Raw genomic sequence first — 14960 nt, forward strand, 5'->3', positions numbered from 1 at the left:
AACTCTCTCCTCACTTGGTTCCACGACCCACTGTGTCCTGGCTGTCCTTCTCCTGTGCTGACAACTCCTTCTCCATCTCCTTTGCTTGCCCTCTGTCCACCTCTTAAATGCTAGTGTTCCCCAACACTCTGCCCTTTGCTCATTTCTTATTTTACATGCTCTTCCTCAAAAACTTCATCCAGTCCTTTGAATTTTTTTTTAATTGAGTATCGTTGATTTACAATATTGTGTTAGTTTCAGGTGTACAGCATAGTGATGCAGTGCTTTTGCAGATTATATCCTATTACAGGTTATTACAAGATATTGGGTATAATTCCCTGCGCTATACAGTAAATCCTCATTGCTTCTCTATTTTATGTAGTTTGTTCATCTCATACCCCTAATTTGTCCCTCTCTGCCTCCCTCTCCCCTTTGGTAACCACAAGTTTGTTTTCTATGTCTGTGAGTCTGTTTCTGTTTTGTATATACATTCAGTTGTATTATTTTTTAGATTCCACGTATAAGTGATACCATATAGTATTTGCCTTTCTCTGTCTGGTTTCACTAAGCATAATATTCTCTAGGTCCATCCACATTGCTACAAATGGCAATATTTTATTCCTTTTTATGGCTAATATTCCATTTTATATATATATATATATATATATATATATATATATATATATATATATATATATACACACATATAGTAGGCCCTCAAGTTAAAGGGACAAAAGAACACTATAGGAAGTGTGTGTGGGGGGGTTAATGGGAATACAAGGGAAAAATGATAGAGGCAGGGGTAGGCGCAGGGGCTACTTCAAATAAGACGGTTTAACAGCGAAGGAGCCCTGGAGAAACAGCGACCCAAAATACCACAGGAACGGGAGCTCCCCTCCGGGAGCGCCCCTCCCCGTCTTGGACAGTACCCTTCGTCCCATCTGGCGGCGCACCTCCGAAGCCTGGAACTACAAATCCCAGAGGCCCCTGCGGCACAGACAGGACGTGTCCTGTCTGCCTGTGGCTACGATGAGGGGCGGTGGCCAGGCGGCGGGAGATTCAAACCTGGAAGAAGGAGAAACATGGAGGGGAGAGGAACGGGCCCGTCCCGGGCGACCTGTGAGTGCCAGAAGGGGCCGAGAAGGGGCCGGCAGTGATGCCACTGGTCGGGGACTCGGCGGTCCTGGGAGAGGTTGGGGCTGGGGTTGGGCGCAGGGCCAACCAAGCAAGGGGCGGCCGAACTGTGCTCAGTGGGGAGGGAGCATTCAGTCCGGACTCCTGCGGGCGGGAGTAAACCTGTGAGCTGCGAAACGCTCCGACTTCTGTGTCGCGCTTCAAAGCTTACAAAGAGTTTTCTCACTTATTCCCAAATTCTGGGGCTCCTGGGCTGGGAGAATGTAGGTGGTCTGGATGGCCCCTTAAAAATTCGGCTGTTACTCTTGGCTACCATACTTGCTAAGCGCTACCGGGGGACGGGACGCCTAAAAAGGCCTGCGGGGGCTTCCTTGACTTTTTGATGCTTCTTTGAGACAATGCCTCTCAAACTTGACGGTGTCGGAATTACCCGGGGAGCTAATTTAAAATGCAGATTCCTGAATCCTATCCCAGAGCTTTAGCAACTATAGGTCTCGACTTGGGCCCATAATCTGCATTTATAACAAGCACCGCTGTGCTTCTTCCGTCACCCCACATAATTGTGATGCGGGTAGTCCAAGTACCACACTTTCAAAAACACTGCTTTAGAAAGAGAGACTGGGGTCCGAAAAATGGGACCGCGGAAAGGTTTCCATCTGACCTTCTGAAAGAAAAGCAAAATCTACTCCTTTCCCTTGCTCTCCATTAGGATTCAAAAAGCGAAGTCCACGTCCACCTATCTGTTGAAGGAAAGCTAGTTCCAGATCTGAAAAGGACAGGAAAACTGATTTTTTTTTTAAGACTCTGTGTGTATGTACAAAGTCCCGCCCATCTCTCACAGTCCTCAATTCATAACTCTGAAGTGATGTCACTCACTTACTGGTTTATTTTCCATGCTTAGCAACCAAAACTTGTTTCTTGTACACCCCGCTCAGAAGAACTGATGGATTTCCTGCGATTGGCCAGTGCTTTCCAATTTGAACATGGAGGGGTGTGTGTGTGTGTTTGTGTGTGTGTTTTAACTTGCTTAACTGACAATTCAAAGAAGCCCTGCCCCTGCCCCAATCATATTGCAGGATATGCAACATAATGAAAAGAGAGAAAGAGTTGGAACAACATTAAGTGCTGAGTCAAAGACATTTGCTAAGCTCTGTCTCTGTTTTCAAGCTCTCTGACTTTATTTTCTTGGTGTATGTGTGTAGCTTTCTCTCATTTTGTCGGCTTTCGTATTGTCTTCCCTAAGGAGACTAGAGAGATAGGGGAGAAGAGGGGGGAAAAGGATAAAGGAGGCTGTGGCTAAGGCAGAATATGAGTGCTGTCTCATTTCAGGGATTTCCTGTTCTTGAGTTTAGGAGTCAGAGATTGTCTGCATTTTATTTAGCTTGGAGACTATTTTACTCCTCAGGTGACCTATACCAAAAGGGAGAGTAAATACACCTTTGTGATCTTTTAAAATTCTCTGTCCTTCCACTTAAACCCAAGTGAGTGGCTTTTTTTCACGTGGTTCCCTCTGTTGAACTGCCTTTTCTCCCTTTCTGCCTGTTCATTCTTTAAGATTCTACTCACAGGTAGAATCCTTTGCTTCCTCTGCTGCTTCCATAGACTATTTTTATTTATTTATTGGAGTATAATTGCTTTACAATGTTGTGTTAGTTTCTGCTGTACGATGAAATGAATCAGCTATATGTATACCTATATCCCCTCCCTCTTGGACCTCCCCACCCCCCCGACATCCCACCCATCTAGGTCATCACAGAGCACCGAGCTGAGCTTCCTGTGCTTTATACCTTGTCCCCACTAGCTATCTATTTTACACATGGTAGTGTATATATGTCCATCGTACTCTCCCAGTTTGTCCCACCTTCCCCTTCCCGCCCTGTGTCCACATGTCCGTTCTCTATGTCTACGTCCATAGACTATTCATGAGCTATGATCGCACTTCTCACATCAGGTTGAAGTTTTTTACTTACATGTTTTTCTCTTCTAATAATAATCTTTGTACTTCCTGAGAGTAGGGGTCCACTAGTCCAGTGCCTGACATATAGGAGGTATTGAATGAATGAATGGCTGCTGAATGATGAGTTCTAGTTAGTCCTGTTAACCTAGCCTCTGGGAGAGTACCTGAGGAGGATGACACAAGTACAGTTCTTGGAGAACTCAGAATCTAATTAGGGATAAAATGAGGAGCTAAGTTCCCAGCCAAGGAGGGATCTGGACATTCCTACTAGGAGGTACTGAGGGAAGCGCAGTGAAGTAGGTTTTGGAAGGGGGGCGGTCAGGAAGATGGCTAGAGGGGAAAAGGAAGGAATGCCTCCAATACAGGAAGGATCCCCTCTTAAAGGGTGGGGAGGCCTCCCTTTAACAGGGTGCTGACTAGGAAAGCTTTACTGGATGGGAGAGAAGATTGGAGCCAGTGTCCTGGGACTAGGGGGACAGACATGTGGGAGATGCCTCCGGTTTCCGAGCAGAGTTGTCTTAGAAAGTCTGTTAAGAAGAAGCTTGCTACAGCCCTCTGTCTAATGCTCTCCTCCTTGGTTCCTCAGATGAACGCCTCACAGCTGAGGAAATGGATGAGCAGAGGCGGCAGAACGTCGCCTATGAGTACCTGTGCCGGCTGGAGGAAGCCAAGCGGTGAGCAGAGCGACCGCCTCTTTCTGGTCTCCCTTTCCCACCCCAGGCACCTGCCCCCAAAGCAAATACAAAAAGACAAGAGTCCATTCTATGGGAAAGGGAAAGTTGAAATAGCATCTTTTTTTTTCTTTCTTTCAGACTATTTTTTAGAGCAGTTTTAGGTTCGCAGCAAAATTAAGAGAAAGATACAGGGATTTTCCGCATGCTTCCTCCCCACAAACATACATAGCCTCCCCCATTATCAACAGCCCCCACAAGAGTGGTATGTTTGTTACAATTGGTGAACCTACTTGGACACATAATCCTCCAAAATCCATAGTTTGCCTTAGAGTTCACTCTTCATGTTGTAGACTGTAGTCTATGAGTTTGGACGAATGTATAATGACATAGCCATCCATCATTATAGTATCATAGAGTAGTTTCACTACCCTAAAAAGTCTCTGTTTCATTTATTCATTCCCTCTGCCGCACCCCCACCCCCACCCCCAACTCCTGGCAACCACTCATCTTTTTACTGTCTCCATAGTTTTGCCTTTTCCAGAATTTCACATACCTGGAATAATACAATATGTAGGCTTTTCAGATGGGCTTCTTTTACTTAGTAATATGCATTTAAATTTTCTCCATGTCTTTTCATTGCTTCCTAGCTCATTTTTTACTAGTGCTGAATAATATTCCATTGTCTACATGTACCACAGTTTATTAATCCATTCACCTATTGAGGATCATCTTGGTTGCTTCCAAGTTTGGGCAGTTATGAATAGAGCTGCTATAAACATCCTTGTGCAGGTTTTTATGTAGATGTAAGTTTTCTACTCCTTTGGCTAAATACCAAAGAGCACAACTGCTGGATCATATGGTAAGAGTATGTTTAGTTTTGTAAGAAACCACCAAACGGCTTTCCAAAGTGGCTGTACAATTTTGTATTCCCACCAGCAACGAATGAGAATTCCTGTTGCTCCACATCCTCAGCAGCATTTGGTGTTATCGGTGTTCCAGATTTTGACAATTCTAATAGGTGTATATTGGTATCTCACCGTTGTTTTAATTCACATTTCCCTGATGACATATGATGTGAAGCATCTTTTCAGATGCTCATTTGCCATCTGTATATCTTCTTTGTATATCTTTCTTTGGTGAGGTGTCTGTTAAGGTCTTTGTCCCATTTTTTAATCAGACTGTTTGTTTTCTTACTGTTGAGTTTTAAGAGTTCTTTGGATATCTTGGGTAACAATCTTTTATCAGATGTGTCTTTTTTTTTTTTTTTTTTTTTTTTTGCGGTACGCGGGCCTCTCACTCTTGTGGCCTCTCCTGTTGCAGAGCACAGGCTCCGGACGCGCAGGCTCAGCGGCCATGGCTCACTGGCCCAGCTGCTCCGCGGCATGTGGGATCTTCCCAGACCAGGGCACGAACCCGTGTCCCCTGCGTCGGCAGGCGGACTCTCAACCACTGCGCCACCAGGGAAGCCCAGATGTGTCTTTTTTTAAATAATTATTTTATTTTATTTTATTTTATTTATTTTTGGCCGTGCCATGTGGCTTGCGGGATCTTAGTTCTCTGACCAGGGATTGAACCTGGTCCCTGGCAGTGAAAGTGCCGAGTCCTAACCACTGGACCGTCAGGGAATTCCCTCAGATGTGTATTTTGCAAATATTTTCTTTTGCAAATATTTTCGCCCAGTCTGTGGCTTGTCTTATTATTTTCTTGACATTGCCTTTTGTAGAGCAGAAGTTTTAATTTTAGTGAAATCTAGCTTATTAATTATTTCTTTCAAGGATTGTGCCTTTGGTGTTGTATCTAAAAAGTCATTGCCATACCCAAGGTCATCTAGGTTTCCCCGTTGCCTTCTAGGAGTTTTACAGTTTTGCGTTTTACTTGGAAGTTGATGCTCCATTTTGAGTTGATTTTTATGAAGGGTGTAAGGTCTAGGTCTAGGTTCATTTTTTGCATGTCGATGTCTAGTTATTCCAGCACCATTTGCTGAGGAGACTATCTTTGCTCCATTGTACTGCCTTTGCTCCTTTGTCAAAGATCAATTGACTATATTTATATGGGTCTCTGTTCTGTTCCACTGATCTATTTGCCTATTCTTTCACCAGTACCACACTGTCTTGATTACTGTGGCTAAGTCAGGTAGTGTTAGTGTACCAGCTTTGCTCTTCTCCTTCAATATCATGTTGGCTATTCTGGGTATTTTGTCTCTCCATGTAAATTTTAAGAGTCTCATGCTCCACCGACTGAGTTAGCTGGGTGTGCCTCCATGTAAACTTTATTTTTATTTATTATTATTATTTTTTTAATTTATTTTTGGCTGAGTTGGGTTTTCGTTGCTCTGTGCAGGCTCTCTCTAGTTGCCGCGAGCGGGAGCCACTCTTCACAGTGGTGCGCGGGCTTCTCATTGCGGTGGCCTCCCCCGTTGCAGAGCACGGGCTCCAGGTGCGAGGTCTTCAGTAGTTGTGGATCGCGGACTCCAGAGCGCAGGCTCAGCAGCTGTGGTGCACAGGCCTAGCTGCTCCGCGGCATGTGGGATCCTCCCGGACCAGGGCCCGAACCTGTGTCTTCTGCATTGGCAGGCGGATTCCCAACCACTGCGCCAGGGAAGCCCCCATGTAATCTTTAGAATCAGTGTGTGGAGATCCACAAAACAACTTGCTGGGGTTTTGATTAGGACTGCATTGAATCTATAGCTCAGGTTGGGAAGAACTAACATTTTGACAATATTGAGTCTTCCTATCCATGAGTATGGACTATCTCTCCATTTATTTAGTTCTTTGATTTCATTCATCAGAGTTTTGTAGCTTTCCTCATGTAGATCTTGTACATATTTTGTTAGATTTATACCTAAGTATTTCATTTTGGGGAGTGCTAATGTAAATGGTATTGTGTTTAATTCAAATTCCACTTGTTTGTTGCTGATGAATTGGAAAGCAGTTGACTTTTATTTTATTTGTTTATTTATTTATTAAACATCTTTATTGGAGTATAATTGCTTTACAATGGTGTGTTAGTTTCTGCTTTATAATATTTTATTTTATTATTTTTATATTTATTTAATTTGTTTATTTGGTGGCACCAGGTCTTAGTCGCAGCAGGCGGGCTCCTTAGTTGTGGCTGGCGGGCTTCGTAGTTGTGGCTCGCGGGCTCCTTAGTTGTGGCATGCATGTGGGATCTAGTTCCCTGACCAGGGATCAAACCCAGGCCCCCTGCATTGGGAGCACAGAGTCTTAACCACTGCACCACCAGGGAAGTCCCACAATTGACTTTTATATATTAACCTTGTCTTTTGCAACCTTGCTATAATCACTTATTAACGCCACAAGTTTTCTGGTATCATGCTTTCAGATTTTCTACAAAGACAGTCATGCCATCTGTGAACAAAGACAACATCACGTCCTTTTTTCCGCTTACATACTTTAATACATATCTCTATATATGGACACTTGGTTACATAACCACAATACCATTATAATACCCACCTAAGTTATCCATTAATCCTTGGATCAACACCCAGGCCATCTTCAAATTCTCCTGATTGTCTGAAAAAATCATCTATTTTTACAGTTGGCTTATTCAGTTAAGGATCTGGAAGAGTTCACACTTTACATTTGGTTGTTATGTACTACTAAGTCCTCTTTCATCTGGAACTGACATAAACAGTTCTTTATGTCACTGACTTGTTGAAGAAACCGGGTCATTTGTCCTGTAGAACATCCTACATTCTGGCTTTGTCTATTCGCTTCCTGTGTCCCTCAACTTGTTCTTCTGTACCCCGTATTTCCTGTGAATGGATGTTGGCTCTAAAGACAGGATAAATGCTTAATTCTTTCCTTTTAATCAATAGCATATTTTTAATGTTCTCCAGAGAAAGTGGGTAGAATGGGGTAGATAGAAAACCAGGGTGTTTCTGTCAGGGAAGGCATGAAGGGAGGTGTGACTGGCTCTCTCTTTGAAAACAGATCTTTCCTATAGGCCCCAATAGGCGGAGAAGCCCTTATTCTCTCCCTCATACCATCATCAGCCATAATAATACTTTACATTTATATTCAAAGTGTTTTCACATTCATTACGTCATTTAATCCTGGCAGCTGCCCACTGAAGCAGGAGGTACAGGTGGTATCTTCATTTTGCAGATTATACAGCTGAGGCCCGGAGAGGTGAAGTGAGGGAGATGGCATGGAAAGCAGGTCTTCTGATTCGAAGGGCTGTGACCTTTCTGTCCCTTTGTGCTGCTCCCCTCGCTTCAACCCTGGGGCTTCCCTACTCCCCTCATCATCATCAAAGCTGGGTTATGTGCTGTGTAGACATGACTTTTGTATACCTGGGTTCTCAGAACTTGCAGAATAAGAGAAGTGAGCAGGTACAATTTGGTTCAACAGTCAAATGCATAACCAGACTGAGTGAGAGGTTATATCATGTAACAGGTAAGAGCCTGTTTAAGCCTCACTGAAGATGGGCAGCTTCAGTAGCTGTCAGGGAAGATGTATAGGGTGGGTGGGGGCTGAGGATAGGCCAATCCAGGTGTTTGCGGCAGCTTGGGAGAAGGTGGGAACAGCCAGGCAATGGGCAGAGAGGGGAGTTGGGAGTAGGGCAGGAACAGGAGGCAGGAGAGAGTGAGAGGCTGCCTAGGGGGAGAGAGGGAGGGAGGGAAGGTCTTGTGGTTGGAATGAAGTGCTGTGGCTTGCCAGAGGGGGTGAGAAGCTTCTCTCTGCTCTCAGCTGGATGGAGGCCTGCCTGAAGGAGGAGCTTCCTTCCCCGGTGGAGCTGGAGGAGAGCCTCCGGAACGGAGTGCTGCTGGCCAAGCTGGGCCACTGTTTTGCACCCTCTGTGGTTCCCTTGAAGAAGATCTATGACGTGGAGCAGCTACGGTACCAGGTGGGGAGCAGAGGTCTCTACTTTCTACCTTCTTCCTTTCAAACTATCTGTTCTCAAAGTTGTGAGAGTGGGGTGACCATATAATTTATTGTCCAAACCTGGGTACTATTGAGGATAAAATGGGTGCTAGTAATCATTGCACTGGAACAACGGGTTTCAATTGGTGTCTTGCAGCTAGGCGGTGTGTACTATGCTTAGCAGCAAGGGGCATTTGCTAGGTGGGCTTTGAGATGCCTCTGATACGAGAACTTCCAAGCAGACTTTTCTACCCACAGTCTACACTCAGAGGCTTGTGAGCTTTGCCACCTTAAGTTACTTCCAGGACATGCTGCTCTAGTCAACCCAACCCGCCTCTCCTTTCCATCCCAGCTCCGGACTCCCCTTTTCCAGGAAGCCTTACTAGCTTGCTAATCCCATCCCTGTGCCATCCTTCCCAAATGACCCACTGGGTCATCCATCCCTGGTGGTTTCTCTCTGTTTTTGTGTCTCTGTCCTGGGGGGATGGGAAATCCATAGCACAGGGTCCTCTGCCCCCACCCCTTGAATCTTCAAGCTGTGGTCTGGGCTCTACCCAGAGGGAACCCTGAGAACTGTGGAAATAGATTCTCTTCTCTTTCCTTCCCTTTTAGGCAACTGGCTTGCATTTCCGTCACACAGACAACATCAACTTTTGGCTGTCTGCAGTAGCCCACATCGGTCTGCCTTCGGTAACATTGGGTCTCAGGATTGGGGTTCACCTTTGCTCTTCACCAGTACTCGCACCTCCACCACACACATGCTTTTTCTCCCTGGCACTCTTTAGTGCTCATCTCCATGTGTCTTCTAAATGAACTTAATCTAAGAGTTTAAGTTCCCTGAGGCTGTATGTCTTTGAACCATGTTACTTGGTCTCTGTCTTCACTTCCTTGTGGGTAAGGGAAGTGAAGGGAGGTGAAGGCAACCTGGCCCAGGATGCATTGTTGCCATTGTTCCCATTAGTCAGTGAGGCCCCTATATAACACAGGAGGTGGGCCTCATGTTGGCCAGCCATCTTTCCACCAGAATTGCATAGTGTGAAGCAAGGACACACCACATCCCAAGGCGGTAGACTTGGAAGCCTAGGCCAGGACCCCAACTGGACACATGCTGCATGTCCTCTCACTCGTTGACTTTCAGTTTGTTTCTCATCTGTAAAGTGGGGATAGTAATCCCTCCCCTGTCTTCCTTATAAGGTTGTCAGGAAGATCACGTGATCTGTGTGAATTCCTTTTGTGAATTATAAAGAACTATACAAATTAAGGCATAGGATTCTGTAGTGTTTTTCTTCACTGTAGAAGGCAATTATAAGACAAGGAAATAACAGTTAAGACAGATGCTTTGGTGAGAGGCAGATCAATAGAGGCCATGTGTTCTCAGTGAGGCTAGAACACTTTTAAGTCTCTAGATTTGGTCTTTTCTTATGTATCTAAGGTAACCAAGAGGTATTGAGGTTAAACCTCGTTACAGTCGCCAGGTGGCATGAGAAATCATGCCTGAGGTTACTCAGTTCTTAGAGGGGCCCCCACTGATCAGAGACCTTTGGCTTGAAGACAGGGGTGGCATGCCCTGACCCTTGGCAGTCCTTGGCAGTGTGTGTTTCATTAGGCCCCTTGTGGAGTCATGGCCAGCTCCCAGCATGCCACCTTTCTGGCAAGAGTCCAAGGTGAGGGGCACAAGCTGGCTGTGTCTGTAGGATGAAAAGGGGGCCTGCATCTCCTGGAGCATGTGGCCTGCATCCTATAGCCTTGATAGCCTTGTCTGGCGTTTGGTTAATCTGGGGCTGTGTGTCCGTGGCTGGGTCTTGGCTTAGCATGTGTCCCCAATGCCTTTCTTTTACACTGAGTGTGTGGATGCAGTGCTGACTGTAAAGCGTTGGGGAGATTGACCCAGAAGCCCCAGGTCAGAGAAGAAACCCATTCCTCAGCCCCTCTCTCCATATCTGGTGCTGCTTCCAAGTCTTCAATGGCAGTAATTGGCTGGTTTCCCCTCTAGACCTTCTTGCCAGAGACCACGGACATTTATGACAAGAAGAATATGCCCCGGGTGGTCTACTGCATCCATGCACTCAGGTGAGAGACCGAGACTTTTGTCATCCAAGTTCCTCTAGGTGGATGCAACCAACAGTCAACAGCAACAAACTTTGCAGCAGGGAGGATGGAAGATAGACCACAGGGAGCACTTCTCAGAGGGACATTTTTGATCTACATAGTTTTGTTTAGACTTATGTGCATGCTGGAGGGCACATTTATGTGTGATCTGTGTGGATGAAGGGAAAGAGCAGGCAGGGAAGAGTGTTCAGCTTGTGACCGGGGTGCAAGGAAGTCAGATTAGGATGCATCTGGAGTGTCACATGCCGTCAGCGTGAATGGAGAAGGCTATTTAGTCCTACTCGCAGCCGGCCATCAGCAACCAGTTGGCTAAAGCATAGAAAGTAATTGACCAGTTCCTATGTCCATCATGTCTTCTCTTCCTGACTTCATTTCCCACATCCTTTGAGGACTCTGTGCCTTAGCTTAGTGGGTCTCTGCTTGCTATGCCCTTTCCATCCTCCATCTCCATCCAGTGACCTGCCACTGAAATGTGTCCTTCTCTGTGAAGCCTTCGCAATCCCTCCAGAGCTCCTACAGCATCTTATTTTTCTGCTATGGCATTGCCTTGTGCTGACTTACAATAACCTCTCTCCCTGTGAATGGGGGATGACTTGTGGGCAGGTGCTGTATGGTCTTCATCTCCAAGTCCCCATAGTATCTCCTGCAAACCTATTATAGTCAGCATGTGAAAATGAATAGACCCCAATGCCTTCCATTGTTTCCTAGTCTCTTCCTCTTCCGGCTGGGATTGGCCCCTCAGATACATGATCTATATGGGAAAGTGAAATTCACAGGTAAGCCCAGCTCCTTCCCCAGCCACCACAGTCTGGGCAGGTCTTGGGGGTTCTGGGCCTGATGAAGGGCATCTGTGCTATCATTGCAGCTGAGGAACTCAGCAACATGGCCTCTGAACTAGCTAAATATGGCCTCCAGCTGCCTGCCTTCAGCAAGATCGGGGGCATCCTGGCCAATGAACTCTCGGTGGATGAGGCTGCAGGTAGAGACCAGGCTCCCCTGCTGGGGTAGCTCAGTGAGTATGGGAGGACTCTGAACCTTATAGCCCCTGCATAAATCCTGGATACTTCTCATCATAGGCAGGGCCAACAGCCTACCTGGCTTGTCTGGCCCCTGTGGATGGAAAAAGGGGATGACGTCAGAGTGGGGTCTGCAGCTGGTTACGCTGTAGCTGGACTGGGGTTTGCTCTGGCATCCTGACCTTGTCTTCATGTCCCCTCCTAGTCCATGCAGCTGTTCTTGCCATCAATGAGGCAGTGGAGCGAGGAGTGGTCAAGGACACCCTGGCTGCCTTGCAGAATCCCAGTGCTTTGCTGGGGAATCTTCGAGAGCCTCTGGCAGCCATCTACCAGGAGCTGCTGGCCCAGGCCAGGATGGAGAAGGCTGCCAATGCCAGGAACCGCGTAAGGAGCCTTGGATGGCGGGGCCGAAAAGCTGGGTGGCCTGGAAAATCTCGAGTGAAACCAGGACTCCTATTTGTCCTGTCTCCGGAATCCAAAGTTGCCTAGAGAAACTAACTTGTCAGTTATTTTTGAGAAACAGGAGAGGAACTCAGGAGAATAATGGGAATTCAAAAGAGAAGATAGGGGAAAATGTTCTCGGGCAGGGCTGAGAGACTGGAATGTAGAACTGGATGAGATTAGACTGGAGATTCCAAAGGGTAGTTCAACTTAACTGTGTCAGTGCCAGGGGATTAGATCCCACAATTTCCCCAGATTCCTTCCAACCAGACTGACCTTTGGCCTTTGGAAGACCCCCCAGAAGAAGAAATAGTTACAGACAGGGAGGGAGGGGTAAGAAAGCTTGAATTGGTTTTCCCAGGTTCCCCTCTCAATGTAGTTTTTGCAGAATGATGGAGAAAGCCAGGACATCTATGACTGCTACCTAACTCAGGCTGAAATCCAGGGCAACATCAACCATGTCAATGGTAAGAGAGAAAGGCCAGGAGGGGTTTGAAGGGTAAGCCCCCGCCTAGGGAGTTATGGGGTTGGCTTCTCTCAGGCCAGAAGACCCATGACCTCACTTGGGCCAGCACTTATTTCAAGGGAAGTTCAAAGTCAAGGCTGTGTGTGCTCTGTTTTATGTCTGTTAACGTCTGGAGAAGTGGTTGCTGTCAAGGGGGCTTCTGTTTGAATGGACATCCATAGAGTGGACAGAGGGAAAGGGGCAGGCTTTTCAACTCTTGGTCCCGGGGGCAGTTGGTCTGGGGTCCTTCAAGAAGAGAGTTTGGAGAATGGTTGGGGGTAGGAGATCAGGGCAGGAGAGGCTGCTTGAAAGCCCAGGATGGAGCGTGCCTCTACCTTTTTAGGTCAGGATATCCTCAGGGTACGGGGTAGTGAGATGGGAAGGCTGTGAAGATCAAGCTGAAGAATTTGGGCTGGGCCCTAGGAGCCCAGGGGGCAGGGGTGAGGGTAACCCTGGGCAGGCAGGAAGAGGGCTGAACTGGGGATATTAAGGGGTGGGCTTTCTCACACTATCCATTATGGAGTCTTGGTCTTTTCAGTCCATGGGGCTCTAGAAGTTGTTGATGATGCCCTGGAAAGACAGAGCCCTGAGGCCTTGCTTGAGGCCCTTCAAGACCCTGTCCTGGCCCTGCAAGGAGTGAGGAGAGACTTTGCAGACTGGTACCTGGAACAGCTGAGCTCAGACAGAGAGCAGAAAGCACAGGTCAGGCTCTGTCTATGATCTGCTACTTCCTCTATCTGACTATAGGATGGGGGAGGGCCTCACCACTGTCAATTCTTTGTATTCAGTAAGTACTGACTATATGTTTAAATGGTTAAATTACCCCAAAGCCTAACGGCCCATGCTGATCAGCTTCTGCCTTCTGAGAATCTCTCATACTGACCGGGGGGGACCCAGGGGCAGTCCAGTAGGCAGTGATATGCTCCCCCATTGCTGAATTGAGGCCTCAAGTTATCAATCTTATTTTCAATGCTGTTGACTTTCTCCCTGACACTATATTTGTGTTGCCTGTGTTGTTATTTCAGGTGCTTGCTGGGTAAGAAAGAGCCAGAGGTTAGAGATGAGTTCTGAGGGATGGGTGGGCCAGGCTAGTCTGCCTAAAGGGGAGAGCTGGGGTTGAGGGTGGGTGACTGGGTGGACCTGGGGCTCATGCTGGCAGCTCCTGAAATATGTTCATGGTCCCAGGAGGACTCTCTTCTACTGCATCTCTTCCCTCTTCCAGGAGCTGGGCCTGGTGGAGCTTCTGGAAAAGGAGGAGGTCCAAGCTGGTGTGGCTGCAGCCAACATAAAGGGTGATCAGGAACAAGCCAGTAAGTCATCTCCAGACTGAGACCTGGTCTGGGTGTATCACTGGCTCTTGAGAGAGCATGTAACTCCTTTGCCAGCTTCTGTGTAGAGCAAGGTAGACTGCTGCCCGATTTTCCAGCTCCCCACCTAGTGTGCCCTATTCCTGGCCGCCTGGGGGGATGCTACAGGTAAGTTCATCAAGGCCCTGGAGATAATAACAGTCAGTACTGCACCAGGCTGGACTTCTAGGACAGGCAGTTTCCTTCTAGGCACCTCCCCTGTATTTTGACCGTTTCAACTTGGTTGAGTTCCTTTGGCTTCTGAAATATAGTGGTGGCCCAGATGAGAGAGAAACTCATGATCCAGCTCAGTTTCCCTTAAAAACATGATATACAAATATAATTCTTTATTAAAAGAATGTGGGTTAGCGATTGTCTCCCTCCAAGGGGCTCAATCGGGATAGCAGGCGTGAAGAGACATAGAGTGCCGAGGCGCCACGCAGCAGCCTGTGGACAACCACACCTGGCACGAATGCTTGCCTCCGACTGGACTTGCTCAGTCACCCTTCACCTTTGTCTGGCAGGGCTCTCTGTGGCTACCTCATGGAGCCCCCAGGCCGCTCCTGGCTAACTGCCTGCTTATCGCTCAGTTCCTTGCTGTTGCCTGAATAATCGCTCAAGCACAGATCTGATCTTAGCTTCTTTGTTGAACATCTTCAGACCATCGTGGCTTCTTCCATATTTCTCCTAGACTTTAGTCCCATCTCCTCAGCATGGTAGGTGAGACCTTCCAAATGTCTCCCCCAACCCTTCTCTTCACATCCCACCAGCCCAGTTGAGTCAGATGACCTGTTCTTCCTTGACTGCCCACAGCTTTGCCCACTGCCAGGCCTCTGGTCCTCTGGATTACAGTTCTCCCACGTTTTCACCAGTGGAAAGCAGATGAAAATATCCTGCAGAGCTGCCTCAA

General features: G+C 47.1%; 1 protein-coding gene across 1 annotated transcript in view; it reads left to right on the top strand.

Annotated features, from left to right (window-relative positions):
- Positions 1–1019: 1019 nt before the first annotated feature.
- The window catches only part of IQGAP3 (IQ motif containing GTPase activating protein 3), a gene marked incomplete at its 3' end in the record, with an annotated part of 39398 nt that continues 25457 nt past the window's right edge, over positions 1020–14960 (top strand). Inside the window, exons 1-11 of the mRNA XM_082678996.1 lie at positions 1020–1098; positions 3657–3744; positions 8460–8616; positions 9246–9323; positions 10627–10703; positions 11451–11518; positions 11608–11721; positions 11964–12142; positions 12588–12666; positions 13243–13406; positions 13927–14014. Coding sequence (XP_082535122.1) covers positions 1062–1098; positions 3657–3744; positions 8460–8616; positions 9246–9323; positions 10627–10703; positions 11451–11518; positions 11608–11721; positions 11964–12142; positions 12588–12666; positions 13243–13406; positions 13927–14014 — 1129 coding nt within the window. The 5' untranslated portion in view covers positions 1020–1061. The remainder of the gene's footprint in view (positions 1099–3656; positions 3745–8459; positions 8617–9245; positions 9324–10626; positions 10704–11450; positions 11519–11607; positions 11722–11963; positions 12143–12587; positions 12667–13242; positions 13407–13926; positions 14015–14960) is intronic.

This window comes from Grampus griseus, assembly GCF_964374135.1.
Source record: "Grampus griseus genome assembly, chromosome: 1".
In the NCBI taxonomy this organism is placed as follows: domain Eukaryota; kingdom Metazoa; phylum Chordata; class Mammalia; order Artiodactyla; family Delphinidae; genus Grampus; species Grampus griseus.